Source organism: Penicillium arizonense (genome assembly GCF_001773325.1).
Source record: "Penicillium arizonense strain CBS 141311 chromosome Unknown PENARI_contig008, whole genome shotgun sequence".
NCBI classification, from domain to species: domain Eukaryota; kingdom Fungi; phylum Ascomycota; class Eurotiomycetes; order Eurotiales; family Aspergillaceae; genus Penicillium; species Penicillium arizonense.
Window position 1 is genome coordinate 1009232 of NW_019173285.1, and position 22990 is coordinate 1032221.

Genomic DNA, 22990 nt, shown 5'->3' on the forward strand with positions numbered 1-22990 from the left:
CTTTCAATTCCCCGAAGTGCGTTGCGATCTCTCTCCTTATTTTCCTATTTTCTCATGTAGTAATTTCTGTCACTTTTTTTGGGCGCCCCATACATTGCGCTTGCCATCCTGTCCGCTGCTATATAATTAACCATTTCTTTCGGCTCGAGACAACCGTTGCCTGACTGTCACATGTGCCATGTAGAAACATACAATCCAATAGAAATAGTGATTTGATTTAGATGCAAAATATAAAGAAAAAAGAAATGCATATGATACATAGCGCCAAAATGATACATATATCTTCGACCCTAATCCCCGATCCACGAGGTCAAGTCTCCAACCCAAACCAACATCGCATCAAACCCCCGATTGGAATTCAGCCACTCCAGCCACTCTATTTCCGCTCCGGCTTCTTCCAATCATAATTCCACCCCTCAGCAGGAGGAGTCTCAGTCTGCATACGAGCATACTCAATAGGGAACATATCAGTAAAGATACCCTTCTTGTTCATCGACACGCGGAACAGCTTGCCACCATCCCCAGCACCTGTCCGCAGCTCCTCACAGGCCTCCTGCATACTCTGATACTGTCGCATAAGCTCAAGTTCCTGCTTGCGGCGCTGCTGCGCTTGGAACAATTGCCAGGCGCGGTGGATGGTCCAGTGGCGGAGGTAGCGGTTACGGGAGAAGCGGAGGGGACGGGGCGTGAGAGGGTGGTGGAGGAAGTAGCGGATCATGGCTGTTGTGGGATTTGTTAGTTCTTGGTTCATGGTTCGTAATTCATTATGTGTTTGATTGGGGTGAATGGGGAAGTGTCGTGTGATGACAGCTCTCGCCACTAGAATTGAAATTGAAACATACTAATGCGCTTATCAGTGGTAGAACCACCACTCTTTCTCTTGGCCATTGCGCCCGTTGTCGAGAACGAGGCTGATTGCAGCGCTGCTGTGACTGGGCCGGGCTTTTGTTGTTGGCGGTTCAGGGTCTCGTGGCAGACGCGGGAGACTGATGGGCGCGCGGGTGCCATTGACATTGGGACGCGGAAGACATTGGCCAGGGAGGCCAGGGCTGGTGATAACGACTTCATTGTGCTGGTGGTCTGTTCGGTGGAAGGGTGTTGGCTTAATGCAATTGAGGTGTACGGAGGAATAATTCCTTGACGGCAGAATTCTGTCCGCTTTTTAGCCGCGCGCTTGTTGGGATCCGCGATATGCACCTGTAGCTATAATGGATTTTCGATCTTGAACTTGATGATGAGCAATTTTATGGTTGAGATTGGTGGTTGAGCCATTCAAGTTGGGCTAGAAAAGTAATGATTTGCATCTAATGACTGATTTATTTGAATCACCGTGGATTCTGGACATTTGATAGTAAATACAGAAAGAGCCATATTTCAGAGAAAAAGACTATGATTGAATATCGCATCATATAGAGCGATGAAATGGTATTCGGTGTTATGTCAAGTATCGTGAAAGGCATCAATTGTCAAAGGCGCAGCCAAATTCGTTATAGATAATGCCATAAAACGCCATGTAATGCAATCAATGCGCCGGAAATAACCTGGGAAGCAGAAAGAAGTGGTGGCTGAAACGATGAGAGACGAAGAAGACGGGTCGAGGTCAGAGCTAGCCCACAGAACGTTTGGATGCGTGGTGCTTCTTGGCTCGATCGTAGTTCAGGACCTTGCGGCGGCGGTGTGACTGAGCCAGCTTCCACCGGCAATACAATACCAGTGCGTCCTTCAGCAAGACGAAAGCGCATCCACCAACAACGCTGCGGCCCCAGCGAGTCTGCAAGAGCCCCGGGCGACCACGCTCCAGGGCCAAGGATGGCGTCGTCCAAGCTTTAGGCAAGACGCATTGCAACAGTCCACCCATCGAAGCTGAAATCGCCGGGAAGATAAGTGCGCCGAGGATGGCATCAGCCAGGTTACCAGTATCGTGGATGATCTCATTCCGTCGTCCCAGTCCAAGCGGATTATTGTTTGCTTCGGGGGCGCCGGCATTGGCACCTTCTTCCTGTCCCGCAGGGGGGGCACCTTGACCATCCCCTGCATTCTCATCACCCATGCCCATCTGTAGCTCGAGATCGATCTCCATGAGGATCTGTCCGTTCCCATCCTCGAATCGATTCAGACCCTCCGCCTGATCTTGTTGCTGTGCATCATCCAAGATCTCCTCTGCAGCCCTCGGCTGAACTTCAGCAATCCATTTCCTCTCCAAGCCACCGAATAACCGCTCATACAACGCCCCATAGAAGCTCTTAACATATGGCAGCGCAGCAAACGTCATAGCAGGCGTAGGTGGCCAGATATCAAAATCAGGCTCCTGGCCAGGATTATGCGCAGCAAAGAAAAGAACCGGAATAGCCGGGAGAAGGCCTTCAGCGTATCGAGTCCGAGAGAAGATCAAAACAAGTGGGATGAGCGGCAATCCGAGATTCAAGCCGGGGTTCCACGGGCCATCGATACTTTCATCCATGATCTGTTTCGCTTCCTCCGTTCCGAAGACAAGGTACATGGAGTAAACGCCGTGTGCGCAGCACCCGGCCCAGACGGTGCCCGCTACGGTGAAAACCATGCCCGGCAGGACTAGCCGGCCTGCTACCCGCTCGAGTAATCGGAGAATGTCAACCACGTAGCTGCGGGGGCGGGTCACCACGATTTCGGTCTTGCACTGCGGACATTGCATTGTTATCGCGCTTCCATTGCCCCTGCGCGACCGCGGGTTTTCCATGTCTGCAAGCCAGTCGAGGAGGCATGCTTCGTGGGCTGTTAAGGCGCAGGGACATGGTGAGCGCCATTCTTGGTTGAGGGGTGAGTCTTCTGTTTCGTCTGTGTAGCAAATCCAGCATTTGCGCGGTTCGTCTTGCTCTGCGGTGGTGGCGGGATTTGATGATCGGTCGAGGGATATGTTGGAGGTATCGGAGCCGTTTTCGATGGCCTTGGGGGTGGATGTGCCTTTATTTAAGAATACGGTTTCTGTGTCTTCTGTTGACTCGGTCTGAGGCGTGACGCTCTCTTGGAATGTTGAGGTTTCGTCATGGTTGGTTGTAGCGCCATCGGAAGATCTGGTTCTGCCAGCTGCTGAGTATCCGGCGGACTCCATGGTAGATGGATGTGTGAAACAAAGATGGATAGTGGCTAAGCGATGTGACAAGGAATATGGCTCATCTTCAACATGGAAAATCCCCCAGAGAAAAAGAGGGGAGCATGCAGGTGGAGGTTAGGGTCGGCAAAGAGCCGCGGCTGTCAATGGGGTCACGTAATCACGTCATTGCCTCCGCTTAGAGCCCTTTGCTTTCGGACATTCTTCATGTTTACTTAGAATGGGACCTCAATGCTCTCGGGCCATGAATCTTACCATATGCTCATTTGAGAGCATCTTTGTAGCTCTCACGTGCATAAACAATGGCAATATCCTATACCAAAGCAATGCCTAGTCATTCTATCAGACCTGAGACATATCGGCTCAGTTTATTCACATGTCATGTCTCATAGCGGTAGTACTCAAGAAGAAGCCGAGAACGGCAGATCCTCTATATGGGTCTCGAGTACATCCTGGCTTACAGGTTTCACGGACTAGAAACGGCACACCTGCGGGATATCTTGTTTGATGCGGTTGACGAAGCGGATGTTGACTGTTCCGGTGATTCGTCGTTGCATGTAGTAGATATGCTTAATTGATGTAAAAATAAGCCGTTTCAACAGGGTCCCAGGATACAACTTTTGATATAGGGAGTGTGGCAGCCAAATGTTTGTAAATCCTATAGCCATGATCACCGAAATCCGGTGGGTACTACTATAACGTTAACTCGATGTGATACGAACATCACCTCTACTATAGCATGAAGTTCACGCTGTATTAGGATTATAAGGGGTATAGCAAGACTCTCAGATTCCATAATATCCCGCCCGTTTCTGGTAAAGTGCCAGCGTGCAGTTAAGGCCAATTGGGTCAGGTACGCAAAACTGAAGATTGATAAAAAGGCTACAGGTTCAACAGACTATAGTGAGCTGAGCGCAGACATGTACTTACCGTTAGACCAACAAACCATCTACCAGATAAACACAAAACTAGAAAAGAAACCATATTAGAAATCAAACAACAAATCATTCGTTAGAAAAGAAAGAATAGGCTACTATCTGGGAACGATCTGAGTAGGAGACATGAACGACATCACAGGTAAGCGAGGGGCATAAGTCAGGCAATCCAACCGCCATGCCGCAACTACTACTCCTCATCATGAACCTGACCGTCCGACTCCCTCTTTCCATCCGCTGACGCAGCAAGCGTCTCGAGGGCATCATCCAACGGGCGCGTAGCCGAAGTGGAATCAGCCAATGCCTGGGCAGCGCCTGTCATTTCCGAAGCCTTGTGCTCTGCATCTTCTTTACCTTCTTTCGGGGAGCCGGCTTCGAATGTGGGATCGATTGATTGCTTTGTTGGTGGCTCGATGATTGGCTTCTTTGTTCCCGACGATGCTTCTATCGCTTCTGGGGCTTCTGCTGAGATCTGCATTGTATCTAGCACTGGTTCTGTGGTTCCCGGTGAAGATGCGACGTCTGCGGTGGTATGTTCTGGGGTTGGCTCTGGTTCTACACTGGTGCTTTGCGTGGCCGGGATCTCAACTGGTTGTTCGGCTGGCACAGCTGGTTTTGGCACTGCGGCGGGGGTTTCTTCCTTTTCGCTTGTGCCAACTGTCAGGCTGCCATCATGTCCGATCTGCCAGACGTTTATTGCTTCTGAGATCTTAACCTCTGGGATCGTCGGGAGTTTGGGGGTGGTCTGCTCCACAGCGGGCTTTCGGCGGGCCGGGCCGCGGGCTCTACCCTTGCGAGCGTCACTCAGAGGTTGCTTTTCCGCTGCAGACTCTGGCTCCTTTGGCTGAGACTTCGGTTGTTGGGGACCCATTCCGATGCGGGAGTTCAGATCGGTCAAGAAACCGGCCTTCAGAGCGGCAATCTTGTTCCCGCCGGGACGAGCGGGAACCGCAGGCTTGGCCTTCACTGCGGGAGTTTCTCGCGGGGCTTCTTCGGCGCCTGTCGTGGCCTGGGAAATGGATTTTGCGGGACGTACCGGAACCGCAGGCTTCGGTCTCTCTGGAATTGATGGTGGCTGACGCTTTTCAATCGGCGAGGTAGACTGAGGCTGCTTCTGTGGGCGGGGAGGAACACTGGGCCGAGAAGGTACGTTTGGACTTTTGACTTCTTCCTTGGCAGGTTCAACCGTGGTTACCAGCTGCTGACTATCCGGAGCATCTTCCCAAATATCTCTACTAGGGAAACGCTGCTTGAATGTGTCTGGGCGCACATGCTTCTCCTTGGTGCTCTCGCCTTCCAGGATGTGGGCAGCAACTTGATGCGAGTCAACCTTGGTGGTTTGCATTCTCCGGTTGGCCTCCTGTTCAGGTGTTTCAAACGTTTCGGTAGAGTCCTGCCTGGGCAGATCCGGGGTAGTCACTGTGGTATGAAGTTGCAGACTGTTCGGGGTGTCCTCCCAGATATCCTGGCTGGGGAATCTATGTCTAAGTGCATCAGGTCTCTTCTTGAAGCGATCCGCAGCTGATAGAGGGCCCTCTTTCTTGGCATCGTCTTCAGGGAACAGCGGCTCATACTCCTCGACGTCTTCAAGTGGCGTATGGGTATCCTCGCGGGAGTCATAGCGAGTCAGCACAGGGAGCTGGCCTTGCGCGCTAGCCGATCGACTGTTGGAGCGACTATGCGAGGCACTTGGAGTCCGACTGCGGCGTTCTTCTTCGAAACTTCCTCGGTGATCGAATGTTGGCGAGATAGCAGGATGCAGATATGCCGACTCGGGACGCACTTCATCAGCGGCCAGGATCGGTTCTTCTTCCTCCTCGGCCTCCTGGGACGTTGGCTCACTCTCCTCCACCGCCGGAGTCGGGGCAAATCCATCCGGGTGATGCAAATGATGCTTGGGATCATCCACGTGGATTACATCACTCTCTTGGTTACCATATGAGCTCGATCTGCGATGACGCAGCGGGCTTCCTACCGGTAGTTTCTGGCCAGCTTCCGCAGGGAAGCTCATATGGCGAAGTGGTGACTCAACTGCCGGCTGACTTTCGTGCGATGCATCAGGCGGGGGAGAAGCCATGCGATGCATGTACTCATCAGACGCCATATATCCGACCTCCTCTTCGGGAGTGCCCACCACGGCTGGGGAAGTACCTGATGACAGTTAGCTTTCTAACTGTGACGAACTCGCTCGAAATACTCACCAAGACCGGAACCAGTCTGGGCGGAGCTTCGAACAATCTTGTTGAGGTCATCACTGCTCAATGCCCAATCGGGACGCGGGGTGCCGACACCAGGACCATACTGTCCTTCCTCCTTGACGAACTCGTCGGGGTGCTTCTCATACCAAGCCTTCTCGAACTTGTCGGAATGTGGGACACCATGCCCATGCAGACCGTAGCTTCCAGGTGGCAAAGAAGAGTCACGATGACTGCGTGTACGATTGTGGTTGCGACCCGGACGTTGCGAGCCTTGCTCGAGATAAGGGCTCGGGGATGGCGCCTGCACATCACCGGCATTGGGATACATGGGCACACGGAAGCCCTGCTCGTCTCCGAGCTGAGCGGAGTGACGGCGCTCATTGGAGGCCGTCGACGACTCCGCGCGAGAGCCATTGGTCCGGGAATGTAACGAGCGGCTGGAGCGGTCTTGTTCATCGCGACCTGGTGAGGCTTCGTGACCTATTCCCGCGGCAGCGGCCTGCCGGGAATCGGTACGGGTGACGGCCTGGACTTTCGCTTTAGCACTTGAGGTCGGCAACGAGGGTCTCGGCGCATGGATCTTGAGATCACTGCTGACGTTGCGAGTCTCCGCGGGGGATTGATGGTGGCTATCCGACATATTACCCGGGTCGAGGTCGGCATATTCGATACCCTCTTCACCGATCGAGGGGATTGTCACGCTGGGAGGGCGCGGGGGCAGCTCATTCGAAATGGCACGAGTCACCCCGGGACCGCTCCATTCATTGAACGGCGAGGGAGCGTAGCTGTCACGCATGGGGGAAACTGAACGATCGACGCGGCGGTTGTTCGGACGGGGGGGAATGTTCGGCGCTTCTAAAGAAGACGACGGCTGAGGAGATCTAGCCGGTCGAGGAGGGACGGCCGGAGCAGCTTGGGTCGACATGATGAAGTACTAGGTAGCTATCGACGAGTCAGCGGCAGCCCAACAGAATGCCCCACGGCCACGAGGACCATGTGCAGGCTAGGTAATGACGGGGCCTTGGCGCCACCAGGCTTGCAGGGGTTCAGGACATCTAAGGGGAGCTCCCGCCGGGGAGTATGCATCGTTGACGCAAGACAGGAGAAAGCAAAAGGGCCAGCAACTGATAAGAACATGCAGAATGATTTGCTTACCCAGATTTTTTTAGTGTGAACCAGGATCGGTCCAATTGCAGGAAAGTGATCAAAACAATAGAGGCAGAAATAGCAAAAAAGCAAAAGCAGAAGCAGAAGCAGATATTGAAGCAATTCCGTGGATTTGGGGATGATGTATGAGTGTTTCTGCCCGTGACGTGCTCTGTTAGATAATACGGTAATATTACAAGTCTGTGCCAACCAACCATTCTTCCCTTTCCACCCCAATGAAGTCAGTATTGAACGATGAATAGCGCCTCGATTTTAAGGAATTTGAGGCATTTTTCTTAGGCTACAAGCAAATGCCTCACTTGTGACTCGGATCTAATGTAACTGAGCCTTAAGTGACTAATGTACCCTTGAGTGACTACGCATGTCACGTTCTGGATGTTCTGGACAATGCTGTCTCAACTACCACGAAATGCAGGATCTTCCCCTGGTGAAATACAAGAAACCAACCAGTCTGGACTCTGAACCAGATAAGACGATTATTTCACTGCGGCGGGATTGGCTGTCGGATCCGAGGCGGTGAGGTGTTGCTCTCCGCATTGCATCATCGTTTTTCTTTACTTCGATATATCAGATTTCTTGAATCCTTACTTCCTTATAGCATTGTACAGTACCCATGCTCACCTTGTCAAACAGAGTCCAGCCTTATGAGACTATACAAACCCCCCCCAAATTTCCGGGGTGATCACCAGGGCTAGAAGGATTTGCGGGGTAACACCTGTGACCAGGTATTCCAAGATTCTCTCGGCAGCCATTTGCCTGCGTTCCTGTTTGTTTCAAATTGGTGACTTGTCTCGTGCGGGGGCAACCTTGGAAGCGCCAAGTCCCGAGGTTGTCAGCTCGGCTAGGTGGGGTGTTTAGGTGAGATCTATTGGGAAAAGGCCTCGTACTCTATATCTGTAGAGGTATGTATTAAATGATCTCACTCGTCCTATTGGAGGTCATCTGGGCCAGTCAGTTGTCTTCCTGTTGACCCACATGTCGAGATCAATACATGGATATAGGCGTGCTCTAGGGATGAGAACTTAATGAACTGCACAGAGTCTGATCCAAGTAAGCTGGTCAAGCCAAAAGTCAATGAAATGCACCTTTAAAACAGCAATCATAACACCTATTCTGAACTCAAACCACAAAAACAAGATTATATCCGTGGGAGAAACGCTCATCGATATTGAAAACAAAGACATGCTCAGGGTCATCTCGAAACAGACCGAGACCTACAAGTACAGGATGATAAAAAACACAAAACGAATTCATAGCGCATTCCAATCACGTTGCCCAAATGACATTTTATCCTCTGCGGCATCTGCATCGAGCATCTCGCATCACCAACCCCTTCATCGCCAGGATACCAGCAGCTGGAATAGGAAAGCAAAGAACGGCCCGGCGTTGACGTCAGTGGTATCGGTATTAGACAATCATCTGCGCAACACCCTGGCCTCCCAGGGTCTTGCTACCAACAAACTCCTGGCTCTTCAGACCTGCCAGTCCGTAGAAAAGGGCTGCAATAAGGAGAACCACGGCGGCGGCGATTAGGCTGGATGTGCCGACGGAGATACTGGCGAATTGGATAGCACTGAGAATGCCGTACATGGTGGCGCGCATCCAATTGGTTGTGAAGCGGCGAACGAAGGCATCGAACTTGGAGGACGTAGGACAGATTCTGAGGAGGAAGGGTACTTCAACGAAGATGAGGACGAATGACGAGGCACTATACGGGTTAGATTTGTGATGATGTTGCGGGAAATAAGAGTAACGGCAACTCACAGGCAGATGATACTGAAGATGAGGCGGAGTCCTAGGTGGAAACAATTGGCTAGGCCAAGCGCAAAGCAAAGGATAATGCACACCACACCCGTCCTGGATAACTCGTTAGAAACATCCCTTTATATGCGAAACTGATTTCCGGGGCAGATCGAAGAGCTGTCAGATGAGGTAGCAAGCACCGGTCGATGTCTCAACTGTACTACTTCCGCGCGACGGTGCTCAAGCTCAACTGGAATCCGAGGGGAAGTAATGCGACGCGATAGACTAACCATTGTCCGTAGATGCCTAGAGAAGAACGTTAGCACTGAGGATCTGCGGGCGGAACACGCCAGGTACTTACTGAAGTTGCGCGAACGAAATTCCTCAGCCAGCGTCATGATGAACAGATAAATATCAAGCGACCTTGTATTCGAGGAGAAGAAAATGCGGATTCAGAGATGATCTGAAGTGTCAAGTCGGCAAAGTGCACACGCGGCTTAGCTAGGGCGGTCAAAGGTGGAACAACAAACAAATTGGTGAAACGGAAGCAACAGAACTCAATAGCTGACTCCGTACGTGAATGTATGAACGAGAGTGGATAACTGTCGATCAAATAATTATACCTGTTCGCTAAGATCATCCAACGTTTTCTAAGCCAAGTCCGACTCCGAATTCTCTTAGGCAGACACCAACGGTTATTAGTGGCCTCGGTTTAAGCAAATTAAGGCTCCAGCGTATGGAGTGTTCGGTTTTGAATGAAATCCGCTGTGTGGATTCATCCAGGGTATGAATGGAGATGATTGAAAGGAGGAATTGAACTGGGCCTCACAAACAGGCAACGTATGCTACATCTTGGCTTTGATATTGCATTCGTTATAACGTGCTTTGATCAAGGGGGAGGGTATCTCTTTCTAATAGACTTAAATATTACTACAGTAGGATCAGTGCAAGTTCACAAGGAAGAAAGAGAAGGAATGTGACCAATGCTGTCCTACAACAGTGCCGTGGAAAAGAAACGAGTTTCTCTATTGGAAGGGTCTCAGATGCCTAGGTCACATAACCTATGTTGCTCGTGGGAATCAGGTGTACACAGAGAGCCCAAAGTATGCAAAGATATAGGTAGCCAATTACTTACACCCCAGGCTGCAAATTGTGGCCCGAGTGCAAGTTTATAGGGTTTCGATACCCTGCAGTTTTGAGCTCAGTGGCTTGGCGAGGTCTCATACTATTTTGTGGGGTATCAGTAGATATCCATGAGAGATTGTATTCAAGTTCGAGTAAGACCAGTTAGCATACTGTCCTTGGCCGTTTGTCTCTATCGAGAATCTCGGGTTCAGCCTACGTGAGCAGTCTGGAGTATAAGAAGCGATTCCCGCAGGTATATGGTGATGATATTTGCACAAACTTGCTTTTCATACTGGAAAAACTTTAGTTTAATCACTCGGTTAGCTTCACACGAAGACTTCTGGCACATTCTGGTGTTAAACAGGCATGCTCCGGTAGTACAGCGGCAACTTCAGACCTTGACTCGAACATAAAATAAGAAGCCCTGGTGGTGCTGTCGACAAATCCATCTCGAATTTGCAATTACAATTTGCTAGATCTTATTATCATATATATCTTGTTAGCACCACTCTTCATCCAATGCATTTCATTATCACACCCGCTATTGTGGCCTTGCTCTGCGTGCAAGCCCAAGCCCTACCCGCCAACAATACTTTACTTGACTTTGTCATGCCAAAATTTGTCTATGTTCCCTCTGATACAAACTATCAGCTGTGTACTCAGGGATGTCTTCCCGCTGCGCTCCTTTGCGGGGATGCGCCTACGGTATATATATCTCGCATTCGTGATGGCAATGATTCTTCGAGAATCAGATTGCAGAATGAATGCTAATTTTGCGTAGAATGAAACAAGAGGGACAGTCTGCAACTCAGTCAGTTTCCATAGCCCACTCCTTGAATGGTATACCCATAGAGATTTTGGGGTTATCACTTCTGGGTGCAGTGCACCTGCTGATACTCCAGACTGTTGGAGCTGTTGTATGAATATTACCCCTGTGTATTAGTTACTCTCCGTAAAGTGTTCTGAAATATTAGATTTGTTAAAAAAGGTTCAAATTGATCATGTGGTCTCAAATTAGTGGAAAGTAGGCAGGTAGGACAGAAAGTAGCTTGGTAGTAGCTTTTGCCTCATATTTCCCCTTTTTAGCTAGTCTTTTGGGCCTAGGATGCGGTGTAACACCATTTCCCTATGTAAAATATCACCACTATAGTCACGGGTGTAACGATTGACTGAGAAACATTATGGGATAGCTACTCTAGCTTTTGTGTTCGTTTTAAACTAGATGTTCATAGATCTTAATTTGGTATCTTCTTTTTCTAGAGTCCCAATATTGTTTATCATATGCAAAAGCAAAAACGACCGCATTGGATCTCCAACCTACTATTGAGATATCCGCACAGCCTATGCAATTCCTCTAGAGCATGTATCTGAAGAGAGGAGACCGGTCACCCAGCGAGTCCGGATCTTCAGGATACTCAGAAGGATCCATAGCATCTCGCTTGCGGTTAATGCGTTGATAAGACAGGCGCAGAACAACTACTGCCGACATACCCACAACGACAAAAGCAAGTTCAAGTGCGTGGCCGAGAATGTATTTAGGTGCGTCCTGGGAACGGTAGAAATTGGACGACATTGCTATTCGAAACGATGTTAGTAAGAGAAGAGATTTGAGCATCAGGTACATCTTTACCTCCTGCGAGATTTCCTATGCCAATATGGATAGCCATGCCGGCAGCTCGCTTGTAGTCACCCGCCATGTTGACACTCAACCAGGTAACGTTTCCAGGGAAGGCTGGGTAGATGCCTTTCAGTGACTTTGTTAGCTGATAACTTTATCTGGATAGCCCGTCTTTATTTAATACACTTACCGAGGACTGCCACGAAGACACCAAAGTAGACAACCCCTGGAACTCCACGCCCTGTAGATGCGAGAACGATGATAAATCCCGCTGCTATCATAGACATGTAGAACAGAATAGTAGGTGATCTCTGCTTTCGTCTGTCCGAGAACCATGCTGCGACAACGGCTACAACTGCAGCTGTAATATAAATTGGCACCTATCGTAGAGCGGTTAGGTCTCATATTAAAAGGGACAGTTTCGTGCCACCTACAGTGAGAAGCTGGGCAGTAGATGACTTGTACCCTAAGTCCTTGATAATAGAAGGAAGGAACAGGGAGATTCCGTATAGAGGACAAGTGATGCCCCAGTACACTTTGCCCAAGTTAGCGGAGACATGTATAGAAAGAATCGACACCTACTGAGTATACCCAGCCAGATCTGCCAGTCGCTCAATGCGTCGATCACATAGCGAATCTGGAATTTATCATTCTGCTGAACCGTCTCGTGGGAATCCGCCGAGTTCTGAATCCGTAAACTATGGATAACGAAACGGCGTTCCGCTTCCGTCAAGAACTTGGCTGTCTCTGGGGAGTCATGGATTGCAAATGGGGCGATGAGTGCCACAAGAATAGTCAATAGGCCTTCAAGGATGAAAATCCATCTCCAGCCGGCATATCCGCCGACACCGTCCATTTTCTAGAATATCAGGATTTATTAATACTATAGACTTGGTCGATGGGAAAGGGAAGACATACCGCAATTCCATATGCCAAAAGCCCAGAAAATGCTCCCGCAACACTTGCGGCGCTGAAGAAGAGCGCTTGTCTAAATTGGGCTCTGTGGCGCGGATACCAGAGGGTGATATAGTATGCCACACCGGGGTATAGACCGGCTTCTATATTTGCGCCAACGTTTAGTCTGGACCCTTGAGTATGTTGCTTGAAAGGTTGTGATTAACATACCGGAAATTCCCAAGCAAATACGAGTGGCCAACAATCCACCGTAACCTTTGACAACTCCCATCAAGGTCTGTATGGAAGATATCCAATGTCAATATGGTTCGCTGCCAGCAATACTCAATGTCCAAACGCTCACCATGCAAATCCCCCATGCAACCATAATAAAGGGCAACCATCTCGAAGGCTTCAATTTCTTCAGAAGAAGGTTGCTCGGCAGCTCAAAAGCGGCGTACGTGAAGAAGAATACAGTCACTATAGCAAACAATGGTTAGCCAGTTCTCATATCAAATCAACCGAGTCAGAAGTAAACATACAAGTCCAGTTGTACTGTGGCCCAGTCATATGGAGATCGTCAACCAACCCCTCAATCTTCGCATTTCCGATGTTGCCTCGGTCCAAGAATGCAAGCAGATACAAGGCGCTTAGCATTGGGATTAAACGAATGTCCATCTTCCGGAGCACTGCGTTCTCATCGACACCCTCAAAGACCGCCGGGCCGAGGCTGCCTGATTCGGTGTCTGCAATTTGCTCCTTTTGCTTGAGATCGGCGCTGTATGGTGGTGGGATGACTGCATTCTCGACCTTGCTCGAGGCGGGCTTCTCGGGGGTGTCGCTCAATTCTACCATAGTGGGCAATAAGAGCGAGCAGCTCTTCAGATGAAGGCAACAAGTAGGCAAAGGGACTGGAACGATAAACCACGAAAGCCGAGATTGGTGAGAGAATACCTGTATGCTTGTTTCCTAAGAAGGCAAAGATAGCACAGAAAAATCTCCCAGCTTATGGCAATATTCGAAGCTACAAATGCAAAGACTACCCTACCCCTCAGAGCGGGCATTATTCCGCCCTTTATACTCCCATTTCTCTAATTTCTCTAACGGGATAGTCTTGTCCGGGGTATGCAAGTCTACCCCGGACAAAGTTGGAGAGATCAGCGTCCCTTGGCATGAGGGGTAGGTATACTTCATTCCTCGGTCCTTGGCGGTTACTCTGAGTGGCCCATTTCCTGCTTTGAGACTTTGCCTCGAGATCTAATAGGATTGAGGATGTTGACATCTCTCTTTCCAAAGTCGGCAATTGAGCTACTATTTTGAGCTTATTTTAGGCTTTCTAAGCTTGTGTGCCACATGTCATAGCCTTTGACAGACTCCTCCTGTCGGGAAAATCCTAGTGTTTTCAGATCAGACTCAACCAACCGAGATTATTGATTTGGGTATCGGATAAAATTGTGTTCTTGCTTCCGGGTATATGGGGTTCGGCTCACATCAACACGTCAACGGCACGACTGTGGTTCACAGTAGGCTTATATGTTGTTCAGGATAGTCGTGATGTCCAAACTGGGCCAGTAGACGAGTGAAGATCCCCGAAGCTAATCGCCAAATAATGTACAAAAGACTTAGAAGACAGGAACAAAATAAGGAAAAAGGCCAAAAGAAAGTGAGACGGGGCATGAAGATAGGTATCATCTAAGAAAACCGGAGAGGGAAACGACAGTCATGAAGTATTAGTATTCACGTGTAAAGAGGATATTAGGGTAGGAATGTGGAATGGTGGGAAGAACAAGAATTTCCAAGCAGGAAGAGTGTAGATAATATGCACTCTTCGCAATTGGGGAGAAAGGGTATAATAGGTTGAAGACATTAGAGGCTGACCACAGGGTGCGAATTGTAATCATTAGGGTATAGACACCCATTGGGCCAGAATTAGGAAAAGGCTAGTAATTAGTCAAAGGTGGAAAGACAGGCTCCAAACCCTTGACCAAGGAAATTAAGAGGTCTTCCGGCGGCGATGAACCTTCCATTCAGCCTTGGCCACACGCATGAACATTTCGACATCTTTGATGGGCACCCAACTAGTCAAAACTTTCATGATGTTTTCAAAGTCGGATTCGAGAATGATTTCACGCATGCCATCAATAAGAGCGGCAGATGAAGCGTGCAAAACGTCAAGGCCTTGGCCAAATGTTCTTGGGTTCTCAGTAGAAGAGTCGCCATTCTTCCCTGAAGCTCCTGGCCGGCCAGTGGTGTCTTCCGCATCTCCAAGAAGCATGAAAACATCCCACACCCGGAGTTGGGCCGGGAAAGGGATCGAGTAGTTGAACAAGGTGAGGTACCAACGGGTGCCATAGGCCGTGGGTGGAATTCCGACTTCGTTCTATAAGAAATGTTGTTAGCAAAGATGCATCTCGTGGGTTGGGTGATTCAGCTTACTAGTTTGCTGGCCACTTCACCACCAGCTAGCCACTCTCGTTCAAAGTCGGCCAAAGCCTCCATCAAACCAGCAAAGCCAGACTTGTATAACTCTTCCAGACCCCGCAGCTGCCATAATCTGGCAAGCATTATGAACGCATGTTCCTCATCGTAATATGCAAGTAATGTAGCTGCGAGAGCTGCCATGCCTTGTACATAGCCCGTATCAGGGAAATATAGTGACATGGCATGAAGCACACGGAACAGTAGCCTCTGGCCACCTCTGTACCGTCTCCGGAACATTATGTGGCTGGAGATAGTTCTCGGTACATCAATGTCAATCTGAACATCATCAGGTGACGAGACATACTGGAACTCATGGAAAGCCTCTGTGAGCTCTTTTTCAGAGGGACTGTTTTCGTGACGTCTAGCACTGGCCTCAAGAAATGAGTACCAGGCTGTAGCCCGCCACCTGTCTGGTATGCCTTTCCATGTCCGCTCGATCAACTTCGAACTCTGCGTATCAAACTCAAAGGTCATGCCACCGCCGTCTTTGTTCTTCCGTGTTGGCTTGGCCATCTTGGTCCACTTGTCCTCGCGCTGCCACTCCTTTTTGCGCATGGCACGAGAAACCGAAGTGTCATCTTTTTCATCAGCAGCGGATTCGGTGGGTAAAGTGAGCATGTCAGCTGCTTCATCTTTGGTCTTGCGGTCTCGATTGTGAGGGAGACGATTGGTCGCGGTACGCAAACGAGATGTTGAGCGGCGCAACGGCGCACTATAGTTACTTTGCGACGATGATGGCCGGTTGGCCATGGAGCTCTGGCGTGTTGGAGAACGACCGTTGAAGGAACGATTGCTAGCTGAAGCAGTTGGTGGACGAATAGAACGTTTCCGGCGCGGTGTCTCGGAAGCTAGAAGAAGACTCGTAGTGACTCGCTGTAGCGGGTTGATCTCAGAGCCGTTGGCGGTTGTCGGAGGGCGAATAAAGCCATAACGATCGACTTCTCCGGCATTGACATTCTGCCAATACTCGGCACCTCCTGCTAGCTCCTGGGTCTCTCTCTTAATTCGCTTGCGCTCGACTTCAGCCGACACCCGTGGCTTTGTTTCAGTTTCAGTTTGTTGAGCGCCAGGGGCTTCGGAGTCTGTAGCCGCACCCTCCTCCCACAAAATACCATTCTCGGAAGCCATTGCTTTCGCAACTTCAGAGTCAGTGACGTTATCCTCGCCCTTTTCGTACATGAGCCGAACTCGCCGTGATAGCATGTCTTCGTCTGCCGAAATGACTCTGCTTGGAAGACTCAGCTGTCTCGGGCGAAGAGTGCCTTGCGGTTGAGCGCGTCGCGGGACCGCCTTCGGTGTTCCATTCTCACCTTCGGTTCGGCATGTGGTGATGGAAGGGGAAGGCGTCAACTCAGGAGTCGGGCGTTCCGGGGGCCGTTCTGGCTGATGCTCAGGCTGTGGCTCAGGTTGTTCGTCTACCTTCTGAGGTGTGGTGGATCCCAGCACTTGTTCAGGGTGTGCCTCCAGCTTCTCCCTGGAAGGTTTTGGGCGGGGGCGATTTGCATTGCTCTTGATCAAGCTTCCACGAGTGGAAAACTTCATCGGCTTATCCAGCCCTTCCAAAGATGCCGTCGGTATCTCTAGGGGAATACCAGAAAAAGGGCGTTCGATTTGAGGTACTGGCGGAGGCGATTCCGAGCAAAACTTTCTGTCCATCTCCGCCGAACGTTTCCTCAAACCACCCCATTTACGCTCTGACCACCGAGAGCCTGGACGCGAGCCCGGCCGTGAACCTGGCCGCGAGCTGGGACGGAGGCCTGGTTCATCTACAACAATGCTGGGCACACTGCGCAACGAGGGGGGACCTTCCGATCGTATCGTTCGGCTTCCATCTCCGGTTGGCGTTGACGGCGCAAGGCGCGAGTCTTGCTTGATATCGTGCAGTGACGCGTATGCAGAGGGCGAATTGTCACCAGGGCGAGTCGAGGTAGCGCTCGTGCTGAACGATCGGCCATTGGGAGCTAGTGGCGCATCTGACGTGGGTAACGAGACCGACCGAATTGCAAGAGGGGCGCCAACAGGAACGGTATTTTCAAAGGGCACGGCGCGAATCGACGAACGGGGCTCCGACCGGTCGGGTAACGATGTAGAAACCTCATTGACCATTATCCTGGCATGACTTGCGAATGGACTGAATCGCAACAAGGACAGAAGGAGCAGCACGCAAAGAACGAAGATCGAACCGTTGAAAGGAGAGGTTTAAACAGACAACTCTAACCAAGAAAGGAGTGACAATGGTAGAATCTCAAGCATCAGGATTTCGTCAAGGTTGAGATTAAAATTGAGGCCTAGGAGATATGGAGAGGTGGAGTATTTCGGGGGGTCTTGGCGCGAAGTACATGTACACATACGGAAGTGTACTCCCCTCTCATTCCTCGGCTAAGAGTTCAACTCTTTTTTCTCTAAAATGTCTCTAAAATAAGTTTAAGGGGGTTTCATGTCCCACCTTCGGCCGTGTGGATAGAACAAGGAGTCTGGTGGAGCGCGCTAGTTGTGCTTAGATTAGAAACCCCATGGACGTGCGGGATTAAAGACCCCTATAGATGCCTACGTAAGTCTCTAGATGCAGCAAAATCCTCAATTTTTCCAATTATACGCCTCCAAAATGTACAAAACGTGAACTCCAGCCGAGGCTGGGATATCAGCCAATGCAGTCAAAAAAAGGGGGCCCCGTCCCCAACTATAATCACGAGAAAGGGTGTCATAAGGCCATGAAAGGTCATTGCGATCCAAGTGTTAAATTCAACGCTCAAGCCACAGCGGTCGTGTTAGCCCCAGATGGTGAGTCGCGAGCAGATCGAGTCCGGTCCACAGGCTCTTTGGGCAATAGTTCGATCTGGCGGACCAGGAAGCTCTTCTCATCCGTAAATTGGTCGTCGTCAGTTCGGTCTTCTAAGAACTTAGGCAGGAATCGCAACAATCGATCACGGTTATTGATCAGAATCCTTTGCACCGCTACTGATTTGGTTGGGTTTGCCACGAACACCTATACCTTATTAGATGGAGTGTTTATAGAAGTTTGAGGGCTGACATACCTTGAAAACGTGGAACCCTTCATACTGTACCATCTTCCGATCATCGCGCAACAATTTCATGCAGAGCTTCAAATTTTCACCACTCTCCACATATGCCATCATCACGTTGTAGTTTGCACGATCCAGTAATATCTCTCCCAAAAGCTTAATACTTTGTCTTTTGGTCACATAGGAGTCCGAGTGGACAAGGATGCTGTTGAATCGCCCGAAGAATAGATCAAAGTTGGTGGCCAGGTATGCAGTGACGAGGCTCTTATGCCGGGTCAAAATCTCCTGTGGAAAGTAGAATTAGCCATTGTCAACCCATAATCATTGCTCGAAACATACCCGGAAAGTTGTAAATGCATCCGCGCTCACTTCAAAGTTGCTCTTGTCTATCCAATCAAAGAATCTCCAAAACACGCCATCTCCTCTCTGAGGTAGGTTCGGCTTCAGCTCCGATAGCCGCACAGCGGGCTCCCCCTCACTCGACTGGTCATATAGTACAACGGCGGTGATCACGTCGAATTTTAATGCCTCTCGGAGAATGACGCCACATGGCATGGCACTTTGGGGTTGCATGTACCCCCGACATAGCTCGATGATAATCTCCGGCCGATGATGGACAAGGTAGGAGATTACCGGAGGATCTTTGTCGTCTGCATATGAAACAGGCCGGAAGCGAAGGATATGAGAGAATATGGTCTGCGTGTCTTTTCTGGCTTCGAACGGAAGTAAATGGATGCTCCGAGATAGATCATAGAGTAGGTCTTCTTGTAGAGTTGCTTGGACGAGGGCGTGGACTTGTTCGGGTGATGTATTGACCTCTAAAGAGTAATATGTTAGTGGTTGGCTCCAAGATTGATGCTTCCAGAAGACGAACCCTGTGTTCCTTGCACCATCACCTTCATTTGGCCGAGCTGCTTCGCCAGCTCGTCTTCAGCCTGGTCTATTGATTAATCGAAGTGTTTCGTAAATCAGCAGCTTGCTGTTTTGAAACCAACCTTGAGGGCATTTTGGGAGTCATGAATCCTCAATAATAACTCCTTCGTTGATCGAACGATTTCGGCGGGTTGCCGCGACCGACCGCGATTGAAGAAGAAAGCCATGGGGAGACGAGGATATATGCGGCAAAGGGACGGAATTTAGGAGCTACCGAAGATATCAGGGCAACATGGGCAAAGCGTGAAACGATTATTCAAGGGAGAAGGTCGCGGACAGCAAATGTGATGTATTGCGAATAAACAAACTTGGGGCGGGGCAACGGGGTTATGGCCTGAGGCACGCGCTGATAACAACTTTTTTTTCTATCAAAATGCTATCTGCCCCTCCCCCTCCACGCTGCAATTTTGTGCAATTGACTAGTTATGTCTGCTTCTGCTGTGAACCCACCTGCTCGCGAGGATATCCCCGACTCGGTCTCGGATTCCTCCGATACCAGCAACGAGGAGGGCTGGGAAGATGTTGAGCCCGATGAAGAGTCGCAACCTGTGGTTGGGCTCTTCTCCGAACAAGTCTTCCCTGATGCGCGCTCAATGTTGAAGGAGTGCAAGGAGAAGTATAACTTCGACTTGCTGAAGATCCAGAAGGACCTTGGTATGCGCAGATTTCTATCTTACGAGACTGTTCATGAACGGAACGCAAAGCTAACTCTTTTTCCCTTCTAGACTTGGACTTCCTCGACAATATTAAATTGGTCAACTACGTTCGGTCCGAAGTGAAGAACGGAAACAATGCCCCGGACGTTTCTTCCAAGTCCAAGTTCGAGGACGATGCGTACCTTAAGCCCGTTTTAGAGGACGACGCCCTTTTGTACAGCTTGGATGACCTTGCCGAGGAGCAGGATGAACCATCTGCTCCTGGAACCGAGGCTGAGCGACAGGTCCTCGAACTCCAGGAGAACCTCGAGCGTCTCCAGACCCAATTCTCCGAATACCGTCTTGCTGTGCAACAGTCTATGGATGATCAGTTGTCCAAGGAGGACGAGAAGCTTGCCGCATCGACACCGAAGCCCTCATCCCATGCCATTGACAGACATCAGGAAGCTGAGGATGGTTACTTCGTCTCGTATGCATACAACGGTATGAAAGTTATCCTCATATTGAGTACAATTCGGTTGCTAATTTCTTGCCAAAGCAATCCACGAATCTATGTTGAAAGATACTATCCGCACTGACTCCTACCGTGATTTCGTTTACGAGAACAAGCATGTTTTCAAGGACAAGGTTGTTCTTGACGTCGGCTGTGGAACTGGTATCCTATCCATGTTCTGCGCTAAGGCTGGCGCAAAGAAGGTGATTGCTGTGGACAACTCGAACATCATTGATCGGGCTAAGGAAATTGTCCACGACAATGGCCTCGGAGATGTGATCACTTGCATCCGTGGTAAGATTGAAGAAGTTGTTCTGCCCGTCGAGAAGGTCGACATCATCATCTCTGAGTGGATGGGTTATGGTCTCCTTTTCGAGGCGATGTTTGATTCCGTCATCTACGCCAGAGACCGCTACCTGGTTCCTGGTGGTCTCATGGCTCCTTCGCACGCTACACTGCGCATTGCTCCCTATGCCGACCCCGACTTCATTGCCTCGCACATCTCTTTCTGGAACAATGTCTACGGGTTCAAGATGGACAGCATGCTTCACAAGATCTATGACGAGGCTGTCGTTCGCAGCAACCAGCCAGACACTATTGTTGGAGAATCTCAAATCTTCTTGACTCTGCCTCTGCACACCATCACTGTTGAGGAATTGTCCTTCTTGAAGGAATTCCAGGTCACCTTGAACCAGGACATCGACGCATTGGACGGATGGGCTATCTGGTTCGACATCTTCTTTATGCCCTCCAGCGAGTCTGTTCTCCCTGAGGACGCCATTCCCTCGGAGTTGCAAAAGAAGGGCATTGTTTCCTTCACCACTGGTCCCCACGGAACCGAGACCCACTGGCAGCAGACCATTCTTCTCATTGACCAGGCCAAGCACAACGCTCAACCCCTGAAGAAGGGCCAGACCATCTCCGGCAAGGTTGGCTATGAGAAGACAGAGAAGGGCGCTCGTGGTGTTGACATCAGTGTCCAGTGGGATTCTGACGCAAACGAGAAGGGCGTCCAGCTCTGGAGCCTCCTGTAAAAATGGAGCAATTTTGTGACGAATTCTACGCCAAAAAAAAAAATTAAATGTGACCCATTTGCATGATGAGATATAGTGAATACAAAATTTATTTGCATTTAGAGCCGTACACAAGGGTATCATAATATTGGATTGGGTTTTGTGGCGTAGAGAAATAATCCTAGGAATAATCTTTTGATCCAGACTTCCTCGAATGCCTGAAAGCCGCACGGACATCGTCATGACGATCACGATGGCTGCGATGTGAAGAGGGGCGATGAGAACGACGAGGCGAGCGATCTCGACCTCGATTCCGACTTGAATCTCGATGACGACGGTGATGCCGGTGGGAGTTTCTTCCTTCTTTCTCGGATGCCTTGTCAGGTGCATCAAGTTTGAACCCTTCAAGGCTGTCCACTGACGTTGCTCGCTTCCGCCGAGGCCTAGACTGGTGTATCTCATCGGCCATAAGTGATTCAATCTCCTTTCGCTTATTGTCATTCCATCGTTTGCGTTCCTGCTCCGTGGATTTCAGCTGCCGAACACCGCGCTTCATGGCAGCGAGTGGATCATTGACATCCATACGAGCTTGCTCTCTCTCCTTGCGCCTTGGATCCTCATTGCCCCACACATTCTTCTCGGACATAGCCCCAGGGGCTATCGCATCCTGGCCACCAGATGAATACCACGGCTTCTGACCAATTGTCTCTTTGAAACCTGCTGCGTTGGAGAATCGCATGGTGTATTGATCTTCGTAGCTTCGTTTCTTACGTGCATTTTCAGCCTCGGCCTCTGAGTTCTTCTCTGATTTGGCACTTGCAGCTGGGAATAGGTTGATATGGCCCGCGGCATCGAGGATCGGTGCCTGTGCGGTCTTGTTAGACTTCCGAGAAGCAAGCGCAAGCTCTTCCTGCTTGGCAATAGCATGCGCCGCATCCTCTCTGGCATATCGTATGTCTCGGTCCGTATCGTCTTCACCGGCTACGCGCCTCCTCTTGCGGAGATGCCCACTATCGTCACCGGCTTTCCGGTCTGATCGAGTTGCTGACTCGGATGATGGACGGAAGGGTGGTGGTGGTGTCGGTGGACGTTCGCCCCGGAGTATTTTTATCCTGCGCTCGGCATCGATCTCTTGCATGAGGCGTTCATCCTCCTCTTCGCGAGCTTTCGCCTGTGCCTCGTCGCGTTGGACCCGGGCGACATTCTCAAGGTTGTAGACGTTCCAAGACTTTTTGCCTAGCAAGTGCCTGAAAGAAGAAAATTAGTCAGTAAAGCTCTCTTCAATAGCAAGAAATCGCACTTACAGAGGCATGTTGGACTGGGCAACGTGGACTCTGACCAGCAAGATAGTGAAAGCCTTATCGATAATGACGTTCCCACGGGCCGACGCTGTTCCCGGAGTGGCCAAAGTGCCCTGACAGCTTCACTGCTCTGACTTCTCACTTTTCTTCATATTTGTGTCTCTTGTGGATCTCTACTTATCCAAGGGAACCATAACATCCGGATTACCAAGATTCAGTCTGCTGCGCCGCAAGGCTGACTGTCATACATCGTTGCCTACTCGTTCCCGACAGAGTGGCGGTACAATAACTTCAGCTGTCCTCCCCTCAACCTCGTCAATTA

At 50.1% G+C, this 22990-nt stretch overlaps 9 protein-coding genes across 9 annotated transcripts; 1 reads left to right on the plus strand and 8 right to left on the minus strand.

The window, feature by feature from the left end:
• Window positions 1-376: 376 nt before the first annotated feature.
• Window positions 377-1068, minus strand: PENARI_c008G07585 (mitochondrial 54S ribosomal protein mL40; the record flags this gene model as incomplete). Its single annotated transcript, XM_022631519.1, has 2 exons — window positions 377-720; window positions 843-1068. The coding sequence occupies 2 exons, from the start codon at window positions 1066-1068 to the stop codon at window positions 377-379; spliced, it is 570 nt and encodes a 189-aa protein (XP_022488816.1).
• Window positions 1069-1606: 538 nt separating this feature from the next.
• On the minus strand, window positions 1607-3088 carry PENARI_c008G00829 (RING finger domain protein; the record flags this gene model as incomplete). Its single annotated transcript, XM_022631291.1, has 1 exon — window positions 1607-3088. One exon carries the CDS (start codon window positions 3086-3088, stop codon window positions 1607-1609), a length of 1482 nt encoding a protein of 493 aa, XP_022488495.1.
• Window positions 3089-4213: 1125 nt separating this feature from the next.
• PENARI_c008G10634 (Aim21 family protein) lies at window positions 4214-7146 on the minus strand (the record flags this gene model as incomplete). Its single annotated transcript, XM_022631625.1, has 2 exons — window positions 4214-6174; window positions 6225-7146. The coding sequence occupies 2 exons, from the start codon at window positions 7144-7146 to the stop codon at window positions 4214-4216; spliced, it is 2883 nt and encodes a 960-aa protein (XP_022488865.1).
• A 1649-nt stretch (window positions 7147-8795) lies between these two features.
• PENARI_c008G03462 (Tvp18 family protein) lies at window positions 8796-9529 on the minus strand (the record flags this gene model as incomplete). Its single annotated transcript, XM_022631384.1, has 4 exons — window positions 8796-9096; window positions 9153-9245; window positions 9422-9437; window positions 9493-9529. 4 exons carry the CDS (start codon window positions 9527-9529, stop codon window positions 8796-8798), a joined length of 447 nt encoding a protein of 148 aa, XP_022488540.1.
• A 2081-nt stretch (window positions 9530-11610) lies between these two features.
• On the minus strand, window positions 11611-13623 carry PENARI_c008G06405 (allantoate permease family MFS transporter; the record flags this gene model as incomplete). Its single annotated transcript, XM_022631481.1, has 9 exons — window positions 11611-11831; window positions 11887-12000; window positions 12065-12254; window positions 12309-12409; window positions 12457-12733; window positions 12793-12932; window positions 13000-13066; window positions 13133-13248; window positions 13311-13623. 9 exons carry the CDS (start codon window positions 13621-13623, stop codon window positions 11611-11613), a joined length of 1539 nt encoding a protein of 512 aa, XP_022488487.1.
• Window positions 13624-14761: 1138 nt separating this feature from the next.
• Window positions 14762-17355, minus strand: PENARI_c008G02471 (putative TBC domain protein; the record flags this gene model as incomplete). The annotated part of the gene is made up of 2 exons (XM_022631352.1): window positions 14762-15148; window positions 15205-17355. The coding sequence occupies 2 exons, from the start codon at window positions 17353-17355 to the stop codon at window positions 14762-14764; spliced, it is 2538 nt and encodes an 845-aa protein (XP_022488852.1).
• A 643-nt stretch (window positions 17356-17998) lies between these two features.
• On the minus strand, window positions 17999-19372 carry PENARI_c008G11186 (Mo25 family protein; the record flags this gene model as incomplete). The annotated part of the gene is made up of 5 exons (XM_022631653.1): window positions 17999-18235; window positions 18285-18557; window positions 18612-19090; window positions 19147-19207; window positions 19268-19372. The coding sequence occupies 5 exons, from the start codon at window positions 19370-19372 to the stop codon at window positions 17999-18001; spliced, it is 1155 nt and encodes a 384-aa protein (XP_022488513.1).
• Window positions 19373-19630: 258 nt separating this feature from the next.
• On the plus strand, window positions 19631-21388 carry PENARI_c008G08023 (protein arginine methyltransferase RmtB; the record flags this gene model as incomplete). Its single annotated transcript, XM_022631533.1, has 3 exons — window positions 19631-19859; window positions 19931-20344; window positions 20400-21388. The coding sequence occupies 3 exons, from the start codon at window positions 19631-19633 to the stop codon at window positions 21386-21388; spliced, it is 1632 nt and encodes a 543-aa protein (XP_022488819.1).
• An 88-nt stretch (window positions 21389-21476) lies between these two features.
• Window positions 21477-22679, minus strand: PENARI_c008G01005 (uncharacterized protein; the record flags this gene model as incomplete). The annotated part of the gene is made up of 4 exons (XM_022631297.1): window positions 21477-21548; window positions 21599-21734; window positions 21790-22614; window positions 22672-22679. 4 exons carry the CDS (start codon window positions 22677-22679, stop codon window positions 21477-21479), a joined length of 1041 nt encoding a protein of 346 aa, XP_022488848.1.
• Window positions 22680-22990: the final 311 nt, after the last annotated feature.